Source organism: Schistocerca cancellata, chromosome 4 (genome assembly GCF_023864275.1).
Source record: "Schistocerca cancellata isolate TAMUIC-IGC-003103 chromosome 4, iqSchCanc2.1, whole genome shotgun sequence".
NCBI lineage: Eukaryota > Metazoa > Arthropoda > Insecta > Orthoptera > Acrididae > Schistocerca > Schistocerca cancellata.
Window position 1 is genome coordinate 63,142,918 of NC_064629.1, and position 20,152 is coordinate 63,163,069.

Consider the following 20,152-nt stretch of genomic DNA (forward strand, 5'->3'; position numbering starts at 1 on the left):
TACAAAGGAATGGTTGAGCCGAAAGACCTGTGTGCATCCACAAAAGACAATCTTATGCTTCTGGTGGAGCAGAAGTGGTGTGGTGTACTATGAATTGCTTCTCTGAGGTGTAACCATCACTGCTGACATTTGTTGTCAACAACTTAGATGTCTTGCAGACACAGTCCAAAAACAACAACCTAGAAGACTGCATGAAGTGATGCTGCTACATGAAAACGTCCACTGCATTCTGCTAGACTGCCAAAAAACACTATACTTCAGATTTTCACCATTTCCACTCTCTATCGAGGAACTTTCAAGGAACTTCCTTTCTAGATAAAAATGTGCTTCAAACCTTTTCTTCCCTGGCCAGTGGATCAGATGAGGGGTCCAGTTGCATGGCCTGCTCATTCATCGGATCTCAACACACGTGATTTCTGGTTATGGGGCCATATCAAAAGTATCATGTATGCAGAGCCTATTCCACATGTGAAGACACTGGAGCAGCATATTAAAGCTGCTTTTGACACTGTTCAGAAGCAGCCTGGCTGATGTGAACATGTGAGATAGAATGTGCTACTGTACACACATGCATTGAAGCACATGGAAACCGTTTTCCACACATACTGCAACTGTGGCTGCATGGTACAGCTTGTATTAGACCACAATCTCTCTAACAATGTATGATTGAATAAATGCTCTATAGCATGGAAACCATGCATTTCCAGACATAAGTTCATTAGACCTTTTTTGTTCCATACCCTCTCATCGATCAATCGCTAGAGATTGTACACAATGGAAAAAATCACCCTGTGTTATTGATGACTATAGTCCAACCCAATATTTGTAAGCAACTGGTTTTGAAGAACAATTACAACTGTGTTATAAAGGAGAAAAGTATAATTTTGAGCAAATTTGTACTTTCCCTTTCAATACTGTATCAATGGCCAGCAAAGCCATGGTACACTAACTATAATTTTACATATCCCTGAGATGAAGGACAAACATAAGGAATTACATACCAAAAATTATCGCACTGTATATTGAACACTTTCCTATGACAACATATTCACTCTCAGCACATTTATTAATCTTTTACTATGGTTTCCAAATTTTATTTTTAAACAGTAGCAATAGCAAATGGGAACTAAACAAGAATATCAACTGAATTCATCCATATCCAGTAGTGAGAAACTATGGATATCACTAGGTACATACATCAATCACAGATTTGACCACTGTATTCTACATTCAACTATAATTTCATATTTAACAAAAATTAAAAGAATGGAAAACAAAGTGGTCAGCTGACATTGAACACTTAAATGCTAGGTGTCCAATGCCAACCAATGTTATACATAATTTTCTGTCTCTACAGTTGTTTTAAGAAGTGAGCCACTCTCATCTCATCGTCACTAAATATATGAGGCTGTACCAAAGCTGAGGATTGCTGTCTACTGAAAAAATAAAATACAATAAACTAAAATGTGGTGCATTGAGAGCAGTATATTACAGGCCTAACTAACTTACAACTTGATGCTCTAACCTAGGCAGTTCCAGATTGAGTGCCCGGCTGTGGGCAGCCTGGCACCCATGGGCTCAGAAGGGCAGTCACGAACAAACAGCTGAGGAATGGGCAAGAAGGCAACTGGCTGGAATTTTTTTTTTTATTTTGAGTCATTAGTCTTATGACTGGTTTGATGTGGCTCACCAAGAATTCCTCTCTTGTGTCAACCGTTTCATCTCAGAGGGGCACTTGCAACCTATGTCCTCAATTATTTGCTGGATGTATTCCAATCTCTGTCCTCCTCTACAGTTTTTACCCTCTACAGCTCCCTCTAGTACCATGGAAGTTATTCCCCGATGTCATAACAGATGTCCTTTCATCCTGTCCATTCTTCTTGTCAGTGTTTTCCATATATCCCTTTCCTCGCCAATTCTGTGTAGAACCACCTCATTTCTTACCTTATCAGTCCACCTAATTTCAACATTCTTCTGTGCATCTCAAACGATTCTCTTCTACTCCAGATTCCCCCACAGTCCATGACTCACTACCATACAATGCAGTACCCCAAAGTTACATTCTCATTCTCAGAAACTTCTTCCTCAAATTAAGACCAATTTTTATACTAGCAGACTTCTCTTGGCCAGGAATGCCCTTTTGGTTGTGGTAGTATGCCTTTTATGTTCTCTTTGCTCCGTCTTTTGCTGCCTAGCTAGCAGAATTCTGTAATTTTATCTACTTCTTGATTACCAATTCTGATGCTTAGTTTCTCACTGTTCACATTTCTACTACTTCTTGTTACTTTCATCTTTCTTTGATTTACTCTCAATCCATATTCTGTACTCATTAAACTGTTCATTCCATTCAAAAGATCCTGAAATTCTTCTCCAGTTTCACTGCAATGTCATCAGCAAATCTTGTCACTGATATCTTTTCACCTGCCATTGCTTCTTCAATGTATAGATTGAACAGTAGGGGCGAAAGTCTGCATTCTTCTTAAGCCAAGCACTTTGTTCTCGGTCTTCCACTCTTTGTTGTTCCCTCTTGGGAATACCTGGTAATATTCATTCCTGAATGATTCTGATAGTCTCTTCTATTGGTACATTGATGAAGAGAGACTTTATATCACAGTTGACAATTATATTGGTGTGCTGTATGTTCTATCCCTGTGTAAGTCAAACAAAGTGAGTCAAATACACACATGATGCTGTGTGTCCGAGGAGTCTTAATTTTCCAGAAAGATGTTCACTGGATTTTGATTGATGAGCCAGTTCCATTAAAGATAGGCTTGAGGGAACTGCTTTTCTTGTGGATTTTGGGTACTCCATAAATTATTGGTGTTACCACAACTTTTGGTGATAGGCACTATCACAATTAAGAGCAGGCTATCGAGTTTCAGGAAGCATGAATGCTTGCAAGACAGCCATGGCTGTCACACACAAAATAAGACAGACAATTGAAATCCTAAAGCAGCCTGAATACATCAACTGGGAACAAGGCTACAGGATCCCACTGCATTGGCTGCCAGCAATCCTGGTATGACAGAGCGAGTGTGATGGCAGGGCAGTCGCCCCATTGGACACAGCCACAACCAGCTAAACAAACAGCACATGAACAACTGGTGTCCTTTCTCTGCAACTAAGTAGCATGAAAACATGACTAGCAGAAGCTTGTCACAGACTCATAGCAGTGATAGGACTCTGCATTTCAACAGTTAATAGTTGTGTTAATGTTTCTCTAATCTTTTCATTATTCTGCATGCAGTTACCAGATAATGTAATTTTTGTCTATGTCGTGACTGCCAATAAAGAGTGTAGATACAGCAGTTTCAGTGACAAGGTAGTTCATTCTGCACGTCTTTCATGAGTGAAAGGGATCAAGTGATGGTTCAGTTGCTACATCAACAACAGCAACAGATTGAGCAGCAACAGCAGCACTTAGACTTGTTTTTTCAATTATTTACAAATTCACTAGGAGCACCAGCCCTCCTCCCCCCCGCCCCCTCCTCCCCTCCCATCCACTGCCACTAATGTGCTCAAGCCTCCAGCTTTTCACCATTCCAAGAAGCAAAGGAAGATTGGGACACACACATGTAATGTCTGCAGCAGCATTTCAGGTAGAGGCTCCAGTGTTGAAAAAACTGTTTCTCTTGTCATGAATTGCAGCTGAAACATTTCATTTGCTTTGAAAACTTGCCCCAATGAAAGACCCATCAGCATTATCATTTTCTGAAACATGTGACTTGCTTAGTGCTTATTATCTTAAGCAAACCCACATGGTGGTTTCCCATTTGGAGTTCCACAAAAGGCAGAAGAAGCCAGCAGAACTATCAGGCATGGGTATCCAGATAGTTTGCACAACAGGGGATGTTGCATATTAACTGTTCAAAGAGTCGCTGAAAAATTGAAAAATAATGGGGGTACTCGTAATGCCAAATGGCAAGTGCGTGTAACAGTATTACCCAAACGGGGTGTCAGTAACCATAATCGGTTGGGGAGTGGAATCCAGATGAAGCTATAGATATGCCTCTGCCAAATAACTCATTGAAAAACATTCACCAACCACCAGTTTTGCGAGGATTTCATCAGTCTGTGGAATCAGGTAAGAATCCACTACAGAGTGAGCATTAATGGTGGACTTGAAATTTCCACACAAATGAAACGCCTCTGAAATTTAGCAAATGACAGCCAATGGTATTGCCCATTAGCTAGAGGTGACTGGTTCAGTGGTATCCAGATGCTGCAACCTATGAAGTTACTTAGTGACTGCCGATCTCAGAGTGAAGGGGAGAGGCTGGGCATGACAAAATTTAAACATGGCTGTCAGTTTGAGGGTGATGTGTACCTCTAAATCCTTTGCCGCCCCCAAACCTGTCGAAAACAGGACCAAACTCATGGCGGGAGGTGTCCAGTTCCTGGAACAGAATACAGACAGAAGCAATATGCACTGCATCTTGAATTGCAACCCAAAGACCATGAATATATTGAGACCAAAAATGTTCTCCAACATTGCACTGTCTGCTGCCAAAAAATGTGATCACCCTCATGATAAATTGATACTTGACATTGATCGTGAACTCTACTTGAACAGGAATGGGCTGGTTTCCGTAACCAACCAAACAGTGATTAGTGGAGGAGAGAGCTGGTCAGCTCAGACAATGATATCTTTCCAAGTTCACGATTGTTGCTGAATCAACAGTGTAATGTAAATCATGCTGGGGATGTCGAGCCATGGACAGGTGTAACAATATGCACTTCTGTGAACTCCACAAAGTGTAGTAACACTGTTCATGTTTACGTTGCACTTCACTTAGCGTAGACCGGGACTGTGTCCTAGGCATGCCTGATGTTAACTGACTGGGAACGGCCCGTGCTGCTGGAGTTGTTGTTGTTGTTGTTGTTGTTGTTATGCTGGCAGAGGTCGCGTCCGAATTCTCGCGTGCCCTCTGGTGGACGGGACTCTACTTGCGGCAACTACCGTCCGTGACGTGCCGTGCCCATGTGCGCCTCCCGCGATCTTTCTGCTGGCTACTGCACAAAGGAACATCCGATTGCGAACCGAATGAATTAGAGGAACAGATTGAGGGCATCAGGGAATGCTGCCAATTTTGTGCCAGTGAGCACACTGATGCAACATCCATGACATCCTCAAACTGTTCCAATGCAGCTTGTAATACTTTGAAAGCATTAGCAATAACCAAAATCTCCTCAACCACTGGGTCTTCTGAACGCAATGCCTCCTGACTGACCTCTCTGTCCAGGACAGAATAAATGACGACATTGCAAGTCAGGGAATCAGTCTAGGAGTGTTGGTAGTGAGTACACACAAATTTACACTTCCTGCTTAGCCCAAAACTGGTGGTTGGTGAATGTTTTTCAACGAGTTATTTGGCAGAGGCATATATATAGCTTCATGTGGATTCCACTCCCCAACTGATTATGGTTACTGACACCCCATTTGGGTAATACTGTTACATGCACTTGCCTTTTGCATTACGAGTACCCCCATTATTTTTCAATATTTCAGCGACTCCTTGAACAGTTAATATGCAACATCCCCTGTTGTGCAAACTATCTGGATAACACTGTCACCACAGTCTACTCTGGCAGGAACATCATGACAACCTTCAAACTCTTTTTACTAAACTGCGAGAGGCAGACCTTAAGTGAAACATGTGGAAATCACAGTTTTTTTCAGGCAGAAGCAGAATATGCGGGGGATCTTCTTTCAAAGGATGGTATTTGCCATATGCAGCATCACCTAGTGACTATTACTAACCTTTCTAAGCTGCAAAACCTGCAAGAATTCCAAGCATTTTTGGGAAATCTGAGTTACTATTCAAAATTTATCCCCAATGCCAAAGGTTTCATTCATCTCTTAAACAACATGCAGGTGAAAAGTTAGCCTTTTGTTTGGTCAGTGGACTGTGATAAGGCATTCACCCATGTCAAGTCGTTGCTAATGTCTTCCGCATGTCTCGGGACCTTTACACAGGGTAAACAGTCGGTTCTTGCCACAGACCTGTCCCAGTACAGACTCGGGGTGGTTTGTCTCGCAGGGATGCTGATGGATCTGAACAACCTCTGGCATATGCCTCAAAGCCACTGACAGCTGCTCAATACAATTAATCACAAACAGAAAAGAAGGCATTTGATGATTGTCTATGTGGTCCACAAGATCCACATTTTCCTTTGCGGACGTAAATTGCATCTTTTCACAAACCATAAACCCTTATTGCACTTTTTGGGCCCCGTTTTCTGCTTCCGGACAGGACCGCACAGACTTCAGTGGAGGGCTTTATTTATGAGTGCTTATCTATGTCAGATTTATTACTGTCCCACTGTTCATGGCAATGCAGATGTGCTATCATGCTTCCTGACCAGGAATTCAACAAAATGGAAGTTTTGTGTTTCCAAATCAATGATCACGTGCATCAGTCATTGGATAGGCTCCCAGTCTCAGTAAAGTACATAGAAAAAGCCACTCCACAAGATCCAGTGCTCCATTAGGTGTCGCATTTTGTGTTGGAGGGTTGGGCCAAAGAGCTGCCTGCTATGGAGTCAGACCTGCTCCCCAATTTTGTCTTTTTTCATAATTAGCTGGCAGTGGTTCATAGAAAACTCATCCTTAGTACCAATTTGGATAAAGTCTGAATTGTCATTCTCCGGGTCCTGCAGTCCCGGATTCTTATGCCGCTCCACTGTGGCCTCTGAGCATAACCCACATGAAGATGTTAGCAATACATTTTGTCTACTGGCCCAGTACTGATTCAGCAGTTGAGAAGCTTGTCTGGGGGTTGCAGACAGTGTGCTGACTACCCCCCCCCCCCCCCCATGAACTTCTGCTCCATGGCCCACTCCTGCTCAGCCATAGCACCGGGTCCACATCCATTTTGAGAGTCCTGTGTGTCATTCCATGTAGTTAATAGAGGTGGACACACTATAACATTATCCACATGTCATTTGCATATGCTCCACCTCAACAGGAGCTACTGAGTGAACTCTAACACAGAGTTTTGCAATTGAAAGATTTTCTCTGATAATGGCCCACAGTTTGCCTTGAAACTGTTCCACAATTTCTGCATTCAGAATGATATTACTCACCTCATATCTGTACCATTTCACCCCCAGTCAAATGGTGAGGTGGTGGCACTTGCATGTAAGGTGCAGTTGGCAAAGTGCTTGGCAGACTCACCTGTCGATACAGTGCTGCCTCTGTTCCAAAGCAGCTACAGGACTACCCTGCAAAACAACCGTAGCCCAGCGGAGGCTCTTCACGGCCGATAACCACAGATGCTGCTATACCTGCTCTGTCCTGCACTGTGGTCTGTGGCGCAGCTGCATCCTTCACAATATGCTGAGGACCATCCAGCACACACCTTCAGTCGATGGCTGGGATGAGGGGTGGCTACAATTCAGGAGACATATGGCTGGCAAATGTTCACTGTGGATGCTGGTGAGGTGTTACTCTCCTGCCACTGGAATCAACTATCCCCTGGGTGGTGCAACAACTTGCCGGCAGCTGCAGCAGACACGGTCGGAGGGCCCTCCTGCAGGCTACACCCCTCCACGGGCCAGGTGCTATGGAGTCTCCTTCCCTGGGCATGCTGGTGGGCGTCAACAACATCAAGATGGATCTGCTGCCTGCCCCGGACCCTCAACCAGTATATGACAGTGTCTGCCTAGATACTGCCCGCTCATCAGAGCACCAGGCAGATGTCCCCCTGTCATTGCTGCTTATGTCTCTTGCCATTGCATGACTCACCACGCCTCCACGTGCTGGGTCATCACTGCGGCCAGCTTACCATCATCCGAACCACTTCCACTTGTACACCTTGCCATGCCAGAGACAGCTGCCAGCCAATTCCTGCAAATGCAATGCCTCTTCAGATGCTGATGAGCCACTGGAAGCCAGTGCCACTGCACCACTGTCATAGTCATCGTCATCATCGTCACGTAACCTGGGCAGATCAGGTGGCTTCCTTGCCATTGCCGACCTTCTGCCAGCAGCAATTCAGCTGGCGTGGTCCTTCTTTTTCATACACTGACATCTGTGGCACTGGCTCCATGGAACAGGGAAGGGATGTGGTGGTGCAGCTGTGCAATCCACCACAGTGTTCATATCTGGCACCAGCAGCAGCTGGGTGAAGCAAGTGTGCCACTGTAGCCCACAGCCAGCACCCCAGCCAGCAAATACAAACACATTGGTGCACTGCCAATGGGGCCTTGTTCACTTGCATCTTCTCCACCATATGCAAACATTCTCAAGTCAGACCAGCTCATTGCTGATGTACATTGAGTTGTCAGTGATAGGAATCTGTACTTGAACAATTAATAGATGTGTTAAAGTTGCTCCAACCTAGATATTATTCTACGTGCAATTATATGCCATGTACTTTTGTGTCTGTAGTGACTGAATAAAAAGTGTAGATACAGCAGAAACTACAGAAAATTGAAAGAAGTCTCAGTGGCACAAAAATCTGAAACTTCCCCTCCTGATTATGAGTCTAGTGGCATAACCACTGTGGCAGCTTGCATTGTTTCCAAAGCTGAAGAAAGAGGTGATGAGCAGTATGTGTTACTGATAAGCACGGCTAATCTGTCTTTCAACCCACTATCATTTAAATCCTGTTGACCCTGTAATTTTGTAATACTCTCATGTAACAGAGTTTAAAGTGAGTCTCTTGGAAATTGTTCATAAAGGCCTTCTCTCTATTATGGCTTTCAGTCCTGCATGCTGCAGTCCTGCATGATAGACACTGCTTGTTGTCACTGATTTTTGATCCTCCCAAGTCCTGTAATATATATTGTATTATCCAGTTCTTTTGACTTGGTTACTCTAACTGATCTTTTGCAGGCAGTGGGTAGAGCAGCTGCATCAACTGCTTGGGTCTGCATTGAGAGTGTCATTATCATTATAATATCATAGTAACTATGCTGAATATAAAATAATTCCTTATCACATTTAATAATCCATAAAAATTGAGTTATCAAATTAAGTTGGTATCATATAACCAGTTGTCCACTTTTGATCAGGAGTTTACTTGAAACTTCCTGTCACATTAAAACTGTGTGCTGGACCAAGACTCAAACCTGGGACCTTTGCCCTTCAGGGTATAATTCTCTGCCAACTGAGCAATCCAAGCACAATTCACAATGCACAATCACAGCTCTACACTGCCAGTACCTCATTTCCTCCCTTTAAAACTTTACAGAAGTTGTCCTGCTTACGTCACAGGACTATACTCATATTATAATTACTTTATGATTGATGTTTCCAAGAGTCCAGTGGTAGCAGTTGGGCATCAGCCAATTACAGCTGTTTCTTGGGCCCCTTGTGCTTGCTGTGTCGCCTGATCTGTGGGCATGAAAAGCAGACCCTTGCCAAGTGACACAGTCTACACAGTTCGGAGAGGGATACGTAGAGCTGGTCACAAAGGTGGGCGAGAAGGGGAAGGACCATCAAATATGCAGTGGTTTATGCATTTTCCATAGTGACACAGTAAAAATATTTAGTAATTTCCAAGATCACTGGGAAATAAGGCAAAAGTGCATAAGCTGCTGAAGTTAGCCTTTGGTAAACATTTTAGTTTGTGCACAAAAACGTTGAAAAGAAAAATGTCAGATTCACAATCTCTACCACATAATCATAAATAAACTATTTGGTTAAAAGCTTCAATACTTTCACGACTTATAGTCTCACATTGTAGCTTGCCTTTAGTGGTCACACTTATGACTTCTGAAATCAAGAGACCTACAGCAGTTAATCCTGAGAGCTTGCAGTGGAAAACCATCACAACAAAATTGTTTTTAAGGATGAAAGGAGAGCCATACCTCACTACAATGTGGATCAAATATAATTTTTATATATTCACAGTGTGCCACTGTGCAGCTAATCCAAGTTCTCCCTGCGTATTATACCAAATTCATGTTTCATGTTTCTGGTTCTTACACAATTTATCACATCAGTGGCATCTGCAATTTAAGTTCGCATTACAGTTACAGTGTGCTGCAGTGGGATTAAATGAAATGGAATTGTCTGTTGGACACATTAACATAAAAGCAAAGCACTGGACTGTTAACAAAATGTTGAATTGAAATACACATTCAACCTTTTATTTAAGCTTACTGTTATTTTATCTAAGAAAACTATGTTCACATAGTAATGCAGTCACAAAATTAATAGCTCTCAATTTAGTTAATACAACACTTTTAACAATGTAGTAAACAGTTCCATTTTATTTCTACATCCATGAACATAAAAAGCTGAGAATTTATATAAGTTATTCTTCATTGGTTTTAGTTGTTGATTAATGTATTAAAATGCAATGGAGATTTGTCTCACCTAAAGGAATACAAAATTTGAATCCGTGACACATTCTGAAGCTCTTGTAGATATCACAGAGCCATCAAAAACATATTCACATCTTCAGTAATAGTTATGGACAACATCTCATTTCATTTGACTATTGTTTGTAAGGTGCCTACAGTAACTTCCAGAAAACAATACTGTCAACTGGCTACAACAGGAAAACATTCACATCTCAGATGACTGTAGAAAGAGAGAATTTCATGGCTCAGAATAAAGCACATTTACCTCTACATGTTTTGATGAACTATCTATCACATCAATGCCATTTCAATTCCAGTGAACTCTTGTGGGCTGAAGTTACAGGTTATGTGGCAAGGAACAACAAAAATTTATGCTGGCAGAAGTAGAAAGATTGACATATTATGTTATGAACCACACTTCATCACCAGATTGGCATAATTTTGCAAGGCACGTGAAGGAAGAAATGACGAAAGCATGGGAGAATGAATTTGTAGTCGATAATAACATGGAACAACTTCCTTCATTTAATTCTGACAGCAGTTCTACTGATTACACAGATGATAGTGAAAGTGATTTAGATATAACTGCTGTGCATCCATTAGTGGTCTGTTGGTTATCAATAATTCAGTTGTGTTCACACCATACAATTTTCTCCAATTATTTAGATAATTTGTTACGTTGTTCCCCACTACTACCATCTCTCAACCAGAGAGTAATTTTAATTGGAGTATAGCACTCCTGGAAGAAAGGATATTGTGGATACATGGCTTAGTCATAGCCTGGGGGAGTGTTTCCAAAATTAACTTTCACTCTGCAGCAGAGTGTCACTGATTTGAAACTTCCTGACAGACTAAGGTAGGAGATGAGGTACTGCTGGAAGTAGAGCTGTGAGGGCACATTGTGAGTCATGCATTTGCCCTGAAAGGCAAAGGTCCCAGGTTCCAGTCCCCATCCGGCACACAGTTTTAATCTGGCGGGAAGTTTCAAATCCATGCATACTCTGCTGCAGAGTGGCAATTCATTCTGGACACAAATAACTTGTTCAAAACATAGTAAAAAGTTCACTGGTTTTAAAAACCATTCTAAATCAACAATTTAGTACATTGTACAAATGGCAGTTAGACTACTGAAGCAAAAATCAAACTTATTCAGCTATGAAGACATAGTATTTCATGCATCAATTTAGTCTGAGTGATGAAGTCACATACCAGTTGATAGCCTTTGCCAATATATTCCCCGGTTTTGTACCTGATGCAACTTCTTTCTTAACAAGTTTGTATGGATATAGCACATCCACTGGAAGTTCCACAAAAACAGGACCTGTAAATAATATGCATCAGTCAATTTCTCTCATTCAACAAGAAATGGGAAAAATGCAACAGATGAGAGTAATACACACATCACCACCTGGAAGTTTAAACTTGTACAATAATTTGATAAACGAACAGTAATTAACAAAACAGGATCATATAAAATGTAACTCAAAAGCTTATCAACTTTACTCAAAATGAACATACTTTTCAGAGCAACAAGAGACACAATGAACCCATAATACATCAATCTAAATTCCCCATCAAAGAAAATCAGTTGTGTGACACATCAGAAGGGACTGTGTGTCTTTGACTGTTTTGTTTATTTCCACATGAAACAAGCATGTTCCATATAACTGAATCATTTATTTACACACTGTAAGGTGAACAGAATGTCTACTTGGCTTCTGTTAATACAGGAACAACTGCTATATGGAAGAAAGACATGAAAGCAGAAAAATAAGATATCAGTACTGAACTGCCTTCAGAATTCAGAATGTAAAAAATAACTCCTTGCTCACAAGGAAAGCCACCTGTGTAATTCTATTTATCCACAGTCTGTTTTGTACATGTCTCTTTTTATGCTTTTTATCATCACTGAAACACCAAAGAAACTGGTATAGGCAAGCACATTCAAATACAGATACGTAAACAGGCAGATTACGGCACTGCGGTTGGCAACATCTATATAAGGCAACAAGCATCTGGCACAGTTGTTAGATCAGTTACTGCTGCTACAATGACAGGTTATCAAGATTTAACTGAGTTTATAATCAGCACACAAGTGATGGGACACAGCATCTCCGAGGTAGCGATGAAGTGGAGATTTTCCCCTACAACCATTTTGTGAGTGTACTGTGAATATCAGGAATCTGGTAAAACATAAAACCTCTGACATCACTGTGACCGGAAAAAGATCCTGCAAGAACGGGACCAATGACAACTAAAGAGAATCATTCAACATGACAGAAGTGCAACCCTTCCACAAATTGCTGGAGATTTCAATGCTGGGCCATCAACAAGTGTCAGCATGCAAACCACTCAAGGAAACATCATCGATATGGGCTTTCAGAGCTGAAGGCCCACTTGTGTACCCTTGATGACTGCAAGACAAAGCTTTACACCTCACCTGGACTTGTCAACACTGACATTGGACTGTCGACGTGTACGGGTATGGAGACAACCTCATGAATCCATGGACCCTGCATATCAGCAGAGGACTGTTCAAGCTGATGGAGGCTCTGTAGTGGTGTGGGGCGGTGCAGTTGGAGTGATATTGGACCCCTGATATGTCTAGATATGACTGACAGGTGATATGTACGTAAGCATCCTGTCTGATCACCTGCATTCATTCATGTCCATTATGCATTCTGACAGACTTGGGCAATTATAGCAGGACAATGCAACATCCCACATGTCCAGAATTGCTACAGAGTGGTTCCAGAAACATTCTTCTGAGTTTAAATACTTCTGGTGGTCACCAAACTCTGCAGACATGAACATTATTGAGCATATCTGGGATGCCTTGCAATGTGCTGTTCAGAAGAGATCTCCACCCCTCGCACTCTTATGGATTTATGGACAGCCCTATAGGCGTCATGGTGTCAGTTCCCTACAGCACTACTTCAGACATTAGTTGAGTCCACATCTTGTTGTGGCACTTCTGTGTGCTGGCAGGGGCCCTACATATTAGGCAGTTGTAGCAGTTTCTTTGGCTCTTAGTGTAATTCTACATTTTGTCTTGAGTATCACATAGGTATGATCTCTTGCTATTACATTTGTCACATGCTATTCTTGTGAATAGTTCTCCATTTAATTCCTAGATATAGTTTCTACATAAAATTTGAATCCAAAATAGCATCAAAAACAGCATTTGGACATAAACATATGTATGCTGCTACAATGTAACCCCCTTGTGTATAGGTAAACTAATAAGCCAAAACATTATAACTACTGCCCACAGAAACTTTGGACACTGCCTGGTGATGTTGGGGGCATGTGACATGGTAACAAAAGTGTGTAATTGGGGCAGACACGGACGGAGGATCAGCCTAGTGAAGATATGGGCTGCAAATGGGGAAATCCATTGAGATAAGTAACTTTGACAAAGGGTAGACTATTATTACGCAGAGTCTGCTAATGAGTATCTTGAAAATGGTGAAGCTGGTCGAATGTTCACATACTACTGTTATGAGCATCTATGGAATGAGATAGAAGGACAGTAGAACTACCACTAGGCGCTAAATGGTTGGACATCTAGTACTCTTCACAGGACGTGGTGTCCAGAGACTTGTCTGCTCTGTAAAGTAGGATAGATTGCTGAAATAGCACAATGCTGGTGCATGCACAAGTGTTTCAGAGCACACCGTTCATTGTACATTGTTGAACATGGAGCTCTGCAACAGACCACCCCTTTGTGTTCACTTGCTAACCCAATAACATTGTCAATTATGATGCAGTGGGAACGGGACCATCGGGATTTGACTGTTCATCAGTGGAAACGTGGGCTTTTAGGGTGAATCACATTTTAGCTACACTAGGTCACTGATCGTCTCCACAAACATCACCATCGAGGTGAACGGTGGCTCAAAATGTGCAGTGCACCATGGACACAGACTGGTGGGAGTCATATTATTGTGCTATGGGAGACATTCTCCTGCCCTTGCATGGGACCTGTGGTAGTAATCGAAGAGACACTGGCAGCTGCGAACCACCTCCACCCTTCATGCTTGACATCTTCCCTGACAGTGACATCACTTTCAGCAGTATAATTGTCCAGGTCTTGGAGCCAGAAGCATGCTACAGTGGTTTGAGGAGCACCGTTGTAAACTCATGTTGATGTTTCAGTGAGCAAATTTCTACATCTCATCTACATTTATGCTCTGCAAGCCACCCAACGGTGTGTGGCAGAGGGCACATTACGTGCCACTGTCATTACCTCTCTTTCCTGTTCCAGTCGCGTACGGTTCGCGGGAAGAACGACTGCCAGAAAGCCTCTGTGCGCATTTGAATCTCTCTAATTTTACATTCATGATCTCCTTGGGAGGTATAAGTAGGGGGAAGCAATATATTCGATACCTCATCCAGAAACACACCCTCTCGAAACCTGGAAAGCAAGCTACACTGGGATGCAGAGCACTTCTCTTGGAGAGTCTGCCACTTGAGTTTGCTAAACATCTCCGTTACACTATCACGCATGATATAAATGCTATGGAACCCATCTTGGTCACTATCAGGCACCGTCATCGTGTACGCAAATCAGTGGCTCATTACTTATGAAAATTACATGACCTGTGTGTAGACATCTAATGCCACAGAGCTCATATGCAGAATCAGTGACGTATTTCATTCCAAAGATGGACAAACAAGCTATTAAGCAAGTAGTCATAATGTCTTGGGTCATAAGTGTATAAGCATTTGTGTCACACAAAAATTTGCATGAAAATGTTTAAAATGTCACATCAGATATTTGCAATTCACTGTGGAATCCTACAAACTTTATAGCATACAATTATAGTAAAATCTACTGAGTACTCCCAGTTATTATTTTTACTGTCAGATGTCTCCTTACTCTTTGTGGCTAAAGCATTTCTTCTACATATAAATACATCTACATATATACTCTGCTAGCTACCAAGTGGTGTGTGGCGGAGGGCACTATTCGCGCCAAAGTCATACACCCCCCCCCCCCCCACCCCCCTCTGTTCCACTTGTGGCTCGCGCGGGGGAAAAACTATAATTTCCCTTATCTATGAATGGTGATCATTGCAAGATTTGAAAGTTGGTGGTACTAATATATGCTCTACATCCTCAGGGAAGATCGGATTTTGAAATTTAGTGAGCAGCCCCTTACGTATAGCATGTCATCTAACTGCAAGTGTGTCCCACTACAAACTTTCTATGAGATTTGTAACACTCTCGCTATGGATAAATGTATCAGTCATGAATCCTGCCACTCTTCTTTGGACCTTCTCAGTCTCTTGAATCAGATCCAACTTGTAAGGGTCCCATACAGACGAACAATACTCTAAGACTGGACGAACTAATGTATTATAAGCAATTTCCTTTGTTGAAGGACTACATTGCTTCAGGATTCTATCAATAAACTGCAATATAGAGTTTGCCTTACCCATTACTTGTGTAATCTGATCGTTCCATTTGAGATTATTTCAAATAGTCACACCCAGATACTTGATGGATGTTACCGCTTCCAAAGACTGAGCATTTATTTTGTACTCGTACATTAATGGGCATTTTCACTTCGTTATACACAGTAGGTTACACTTACTAATATTGAGAGATAACTGCCAGTCATTACACCATCCATTTATTTCCTGCAAATCCTAATTGATTTGTTCACAACTTTCGTGTGATACTACTTTCTTGTAGACTACAGCATCATTGGCAAACAGTCTAATGCCGCTGTCAATACCGTCAACCAGATCGTTTATGTAAATCATAAAAAGCAGCAGACCTATTACACTGCCCTGGGACACACCTGATGTTATGCTTGTTTGTGTTGAAGTCTCCCCATTCAGGACGACATACTGCTCACTGCCTGTTAGAAAACTTTCTATCCAACCGCATATGTCATTGGATAGACCGTACAGGTGCATTTTTTGGAGCAAGCGACAGTGCGGAACTAAGTTGAATGCCTTTCAAAAGTTTAGGAATATGGCATCAACCTGGGAGCCGGTATCTAGAGCCTGTTGTATATCATGTACAAAGAGGGCCAGCTGTGTCTTGCATGACTGCTGTTTCCCAAAACCGAGATGGTTTCTGCAGATGAGCTTCTCAGAGTCTAGAAAGGTCATTATGTCTGAATGCAAAATATGTTCCATGATTCTAGAACAAATCAATGTCAGTGAAATTCGCTGGTAATTATGTGCATCTGATTGTCTACCCTTTTTATAGATTGCTATGAGCTAGGCCTTCTTCCAGTCCCATGGAACTTTCCGCTGTTACAATGATCTCTGACAGATGATGGGTAAGAATGGTGCTATATTTGTAGCATAGTCAAATGGTTCAAATGGCTCTGAGCACTATGGGACTTAACAGCTGAGGTCATCAGTCCCCTAGAACTTCGAACTACTTAAACCTAACTAACCTAAGGACATCACACACATCCACGCCCGAGGCAGGATTCGAACCTGAGACCGTAGCGGTCGCACGGTTCCAGACTGAAGTGCCTAGAACCACTTGGCCACCATGGCCGGTGTAGCACAGTCAACATAAAATATTACGGGGATACTGTCTGTGCCAGATGCCTTCCTCGCGTCTAAGGATCTTAACTGTTTTACAATCCCAGATATGCTAAACACTATGTCAGCCACCCTCGTGTTTGTTCAATAATTGAAAGGAGGAATGGTGCTGCAGTCCTCTACCATAAATGAGTTTTTGAAAGCTATGGTTAGAATTTCGGCCTTCTGTTTATCATCATCTGTTACATTACCCATAATGTCAGCAAGAGAACATATTGAATTATTTGTAGCGTTCATAGATTTTACATATGACCAACATTTTTTGGGGCTATTTTTAGAATCTGCAGATAAAATATTGCTTTCAATTTCGTTAAAAGAATCTCCCATTTATCTTTTGACAGATGCTTTCATTTTGCATAATTTCTGTTTGTCAGCGGGGCAGTGACCACATTTAAAATGACTGTGCAAAATTCTCTGCTTTATCAGCAACTTCCTAATACGTTTGTTGAACCAAGGTGGATCCTTTCCCTCCCCTATATTTTTGCTAAGCACATATTTCTCTAGCATGTGGTGGACAATACCTTTAAATTCCAACCAAAGATGCTCAGTATCTTTGTGTCCCGTAGTGAATGCTTGGAGCTGACTATGAAGATATTCATTAATGACACTTTTACTTGCTTTCCCAAACAAGAAAACTCTACGCAGTTTTTTTTTTTTTTTTTCTGCACTGACATAGAAGCCACGACGACATTATGGTCACTAATACCTTCTTCCAGATTAACTTCCTCAAAATGATCAGGTCTGTTTGCCGCCAAGATATCTAATATGTTCCCATCTCGAGTTGGTTTTCTATGTATGTGTGGTATAGTCTTATGAGGCCTACATTTTATTCTTGACTCCAGCCAGTCACCTGCTTCATTCATCTCACCTTTCACTCCATACTGCACTCACACAGGCCATCCTTAGCACATGTTCCTCCATTTCTGTGAAGTAGCTCTGGCATAAATATTCCCCAAAATAATAAGTAATGGGAAACTTTCAATAGTTTCATAACTGTGGATTTTATCCATTTTCATTCTTTCAACAAAAACAAATGTCTCCAAGACCAGTTTTATGTACTTATAGTAATGTTTTACCAATTTACAGGCAACAAAGTGAATAAACAGAAGCAACAAATTACGTTAGAGAAAAAAGTATTTTATATGTGGAAAACCAAGTTGGAAGGTATTAAATTCCAAGACATTATAACAAAAATTTCCTTCTTAATAAGCTGAAACTAAAAACAGAAGATATAGTGTTAGGAGGAGGTAACAGAAAAAGTCTGCATTTCGTTTTTCCCTTTATCTGTTGCCTCTCTTCTAACTCAAGAGTTCAAGTCACATATCCACCTTTCATCATACCAGATTTTCTTTGCTTGTTCTTTCCATTAAGCTTTTGAGGGCAATCATTTTTATTTTGTAAACTTAAGACAGTAGCAGCCATTGTATGTTGCTGTAAGTCCAATGGTAAACTATATCCTGAACATATGATTTCTTTTCTCTTGCAGTATGGCTTTTACAGCATAAAGTATTATATGCATAATTTACAACTGAGAACAAAATGTCAGAAAAATAACTTCACAGCCATAACAGATGGTAGCTAATGCTACTCAGTATCATTTCATACTTCATGCAGTACCTGGGGTTCCTGACTGTGCCTCTTTTAATGCCTGCCTTAGAGTTGGAGCAATGTCACGAACTGCTGAAACTGCAGCACAGAATTTGCAAAGTGGGGTAAACAATGACATCTGATCAATATCCTGCAGAGCCCCTCGTCCTTTTAAGAGTCCTGCAGAAGCTCCTCCTGAAATAAATGAGAATTCATGTCAAGTCATGATATAGTTTCATGTTATGAGACCACACACACACACACACACACACACACACACACACACACACACACAACTACAAAGGATGCTGAAACTAGTCAACATGATACAGGGGAAGGAATATCTAACAAGCAACTACTTAATGTCTTCATGATGTATTCCCAGTTTTTATCAATACAATACACAGTTTACTGAGTATTTCCATGTAATGGTATCATTTAGCGATCTGTTGTATGTTAACTTAATTGAGCCACTATGTACTGTGACATAATGAACTGAAGAGTAAAATGGTGAAATAAATTAATTGCTGTGCTACCGCTATGTTTGTCCTACATAGAAGAATGAGCTGCCAAGTTTTTTGTTTTTTATGTGTAATGACACTATAGTTCTAAAATAAATATTCCAACAGCAATTAAAGTGCCAATAGCAATTCATCTAGAGAGATTGCAGGAAAGTGGCAGACGGCCATATTATTATGAGGTGGATCGGTTTTCCAATATAGCTGGTATTGGCTTTCAACTACAAATAAAATTTTGGTGTTTTATTTGGTGTCTTTCATAATTACCACCAGATTACTCTATATGGCTCGAAGTACATGACTGTTGCGATTCTCTTACAAGACAACCTGCTCATATCTTGTCATGCTGGTTAATGGTGAGTTAACCATAGAGAACACACTAAGTATGATGCCAAAATTGGGATGTTATTATTAGAGGTCTCATTTCAGAGACTTCTCCAAGACATAACACAGAATTTTGCTATACAATTTCTCTACACAAGAGAACGGTCTGGGAAGGTAAACACACACACACACACACACACACACACACACACACACACACACACACAGAGCCAAAACAGACGAATGAACAAATTTAACAATGGAGAATGATATTATTATTATTGTTGTTGTTGTTGTTGTTGTTGGACATACATGGTAAACAAGCCCAGAAGGGGGCCTCGTCGTGTAGTCCTATGTGCCTACTATCAGGCACCTCAATTGACAGCTAATTCAAAACAAAGATGTACCATTTTAATTTCTGAATGCCGTGGCTAATAAAGGCATCTGTCTCCTTTTATTAAAGCAGCTGGCCAGCAAGTCAAATCTGTGTGCTTCTATTGCAATTTTGAATGACTGAGCCACATTTATGGTGAGCTTGACCCTTTGTGATACATTCACCATTTTCTGTTGTTATCTATTGTTCTGCCTCACTTTGCTGCCCCTGTGGGCGAAAGTTAATTTAAGGATTTTCTGTTTCCATTCCTGGTCATTCCACATTAACTGCTAACCCTTTTGTTATTTATTATCAATAATGTCATTTATTTTTAAAAATCTTGTTGTCACATGGCATCTTACCTGATTTATTACTTTGGTGCCACAAGGCATTTTACTTAATTATCTAGGTTGTAAGGTCCCATTAGTGGTATGTATTTGCTACTACATTTTTGCTTTTTATTG

The 20,152-nt window shown here is 41.2% G+C and overlaps 1 protein-coding gene across 1 annotated transcript in view; it reads right to left on the reverse strand.

Moving 5' to 3' along the window:
- Positions 1 to 20,152, reverse strand: part of LOC126183344 (2-hydroxyacyl-CoA lyase 2-like) — a 91,129-nt gene that overhangs the window by 35,510 nt on the left and 35,467 nt on the right. The window contains exons 4-5 of the mRNA XM_049925225.1: positions 18,504 to 18,668; positions 11,524 to 11,635 (exon numbers count right to left, since the gene is read on the reverse strand). Of these exons, the coding sequence (XP_049781182.1) occupies positions 11,524 to 11,635; positions 18,504 to 18,668 (277 nt within the window). The remainder of the gene's footprint in view (positions 1 to 11,523; positions 11,636 to 18,503; positions 18,669 to 20,152) is intronic.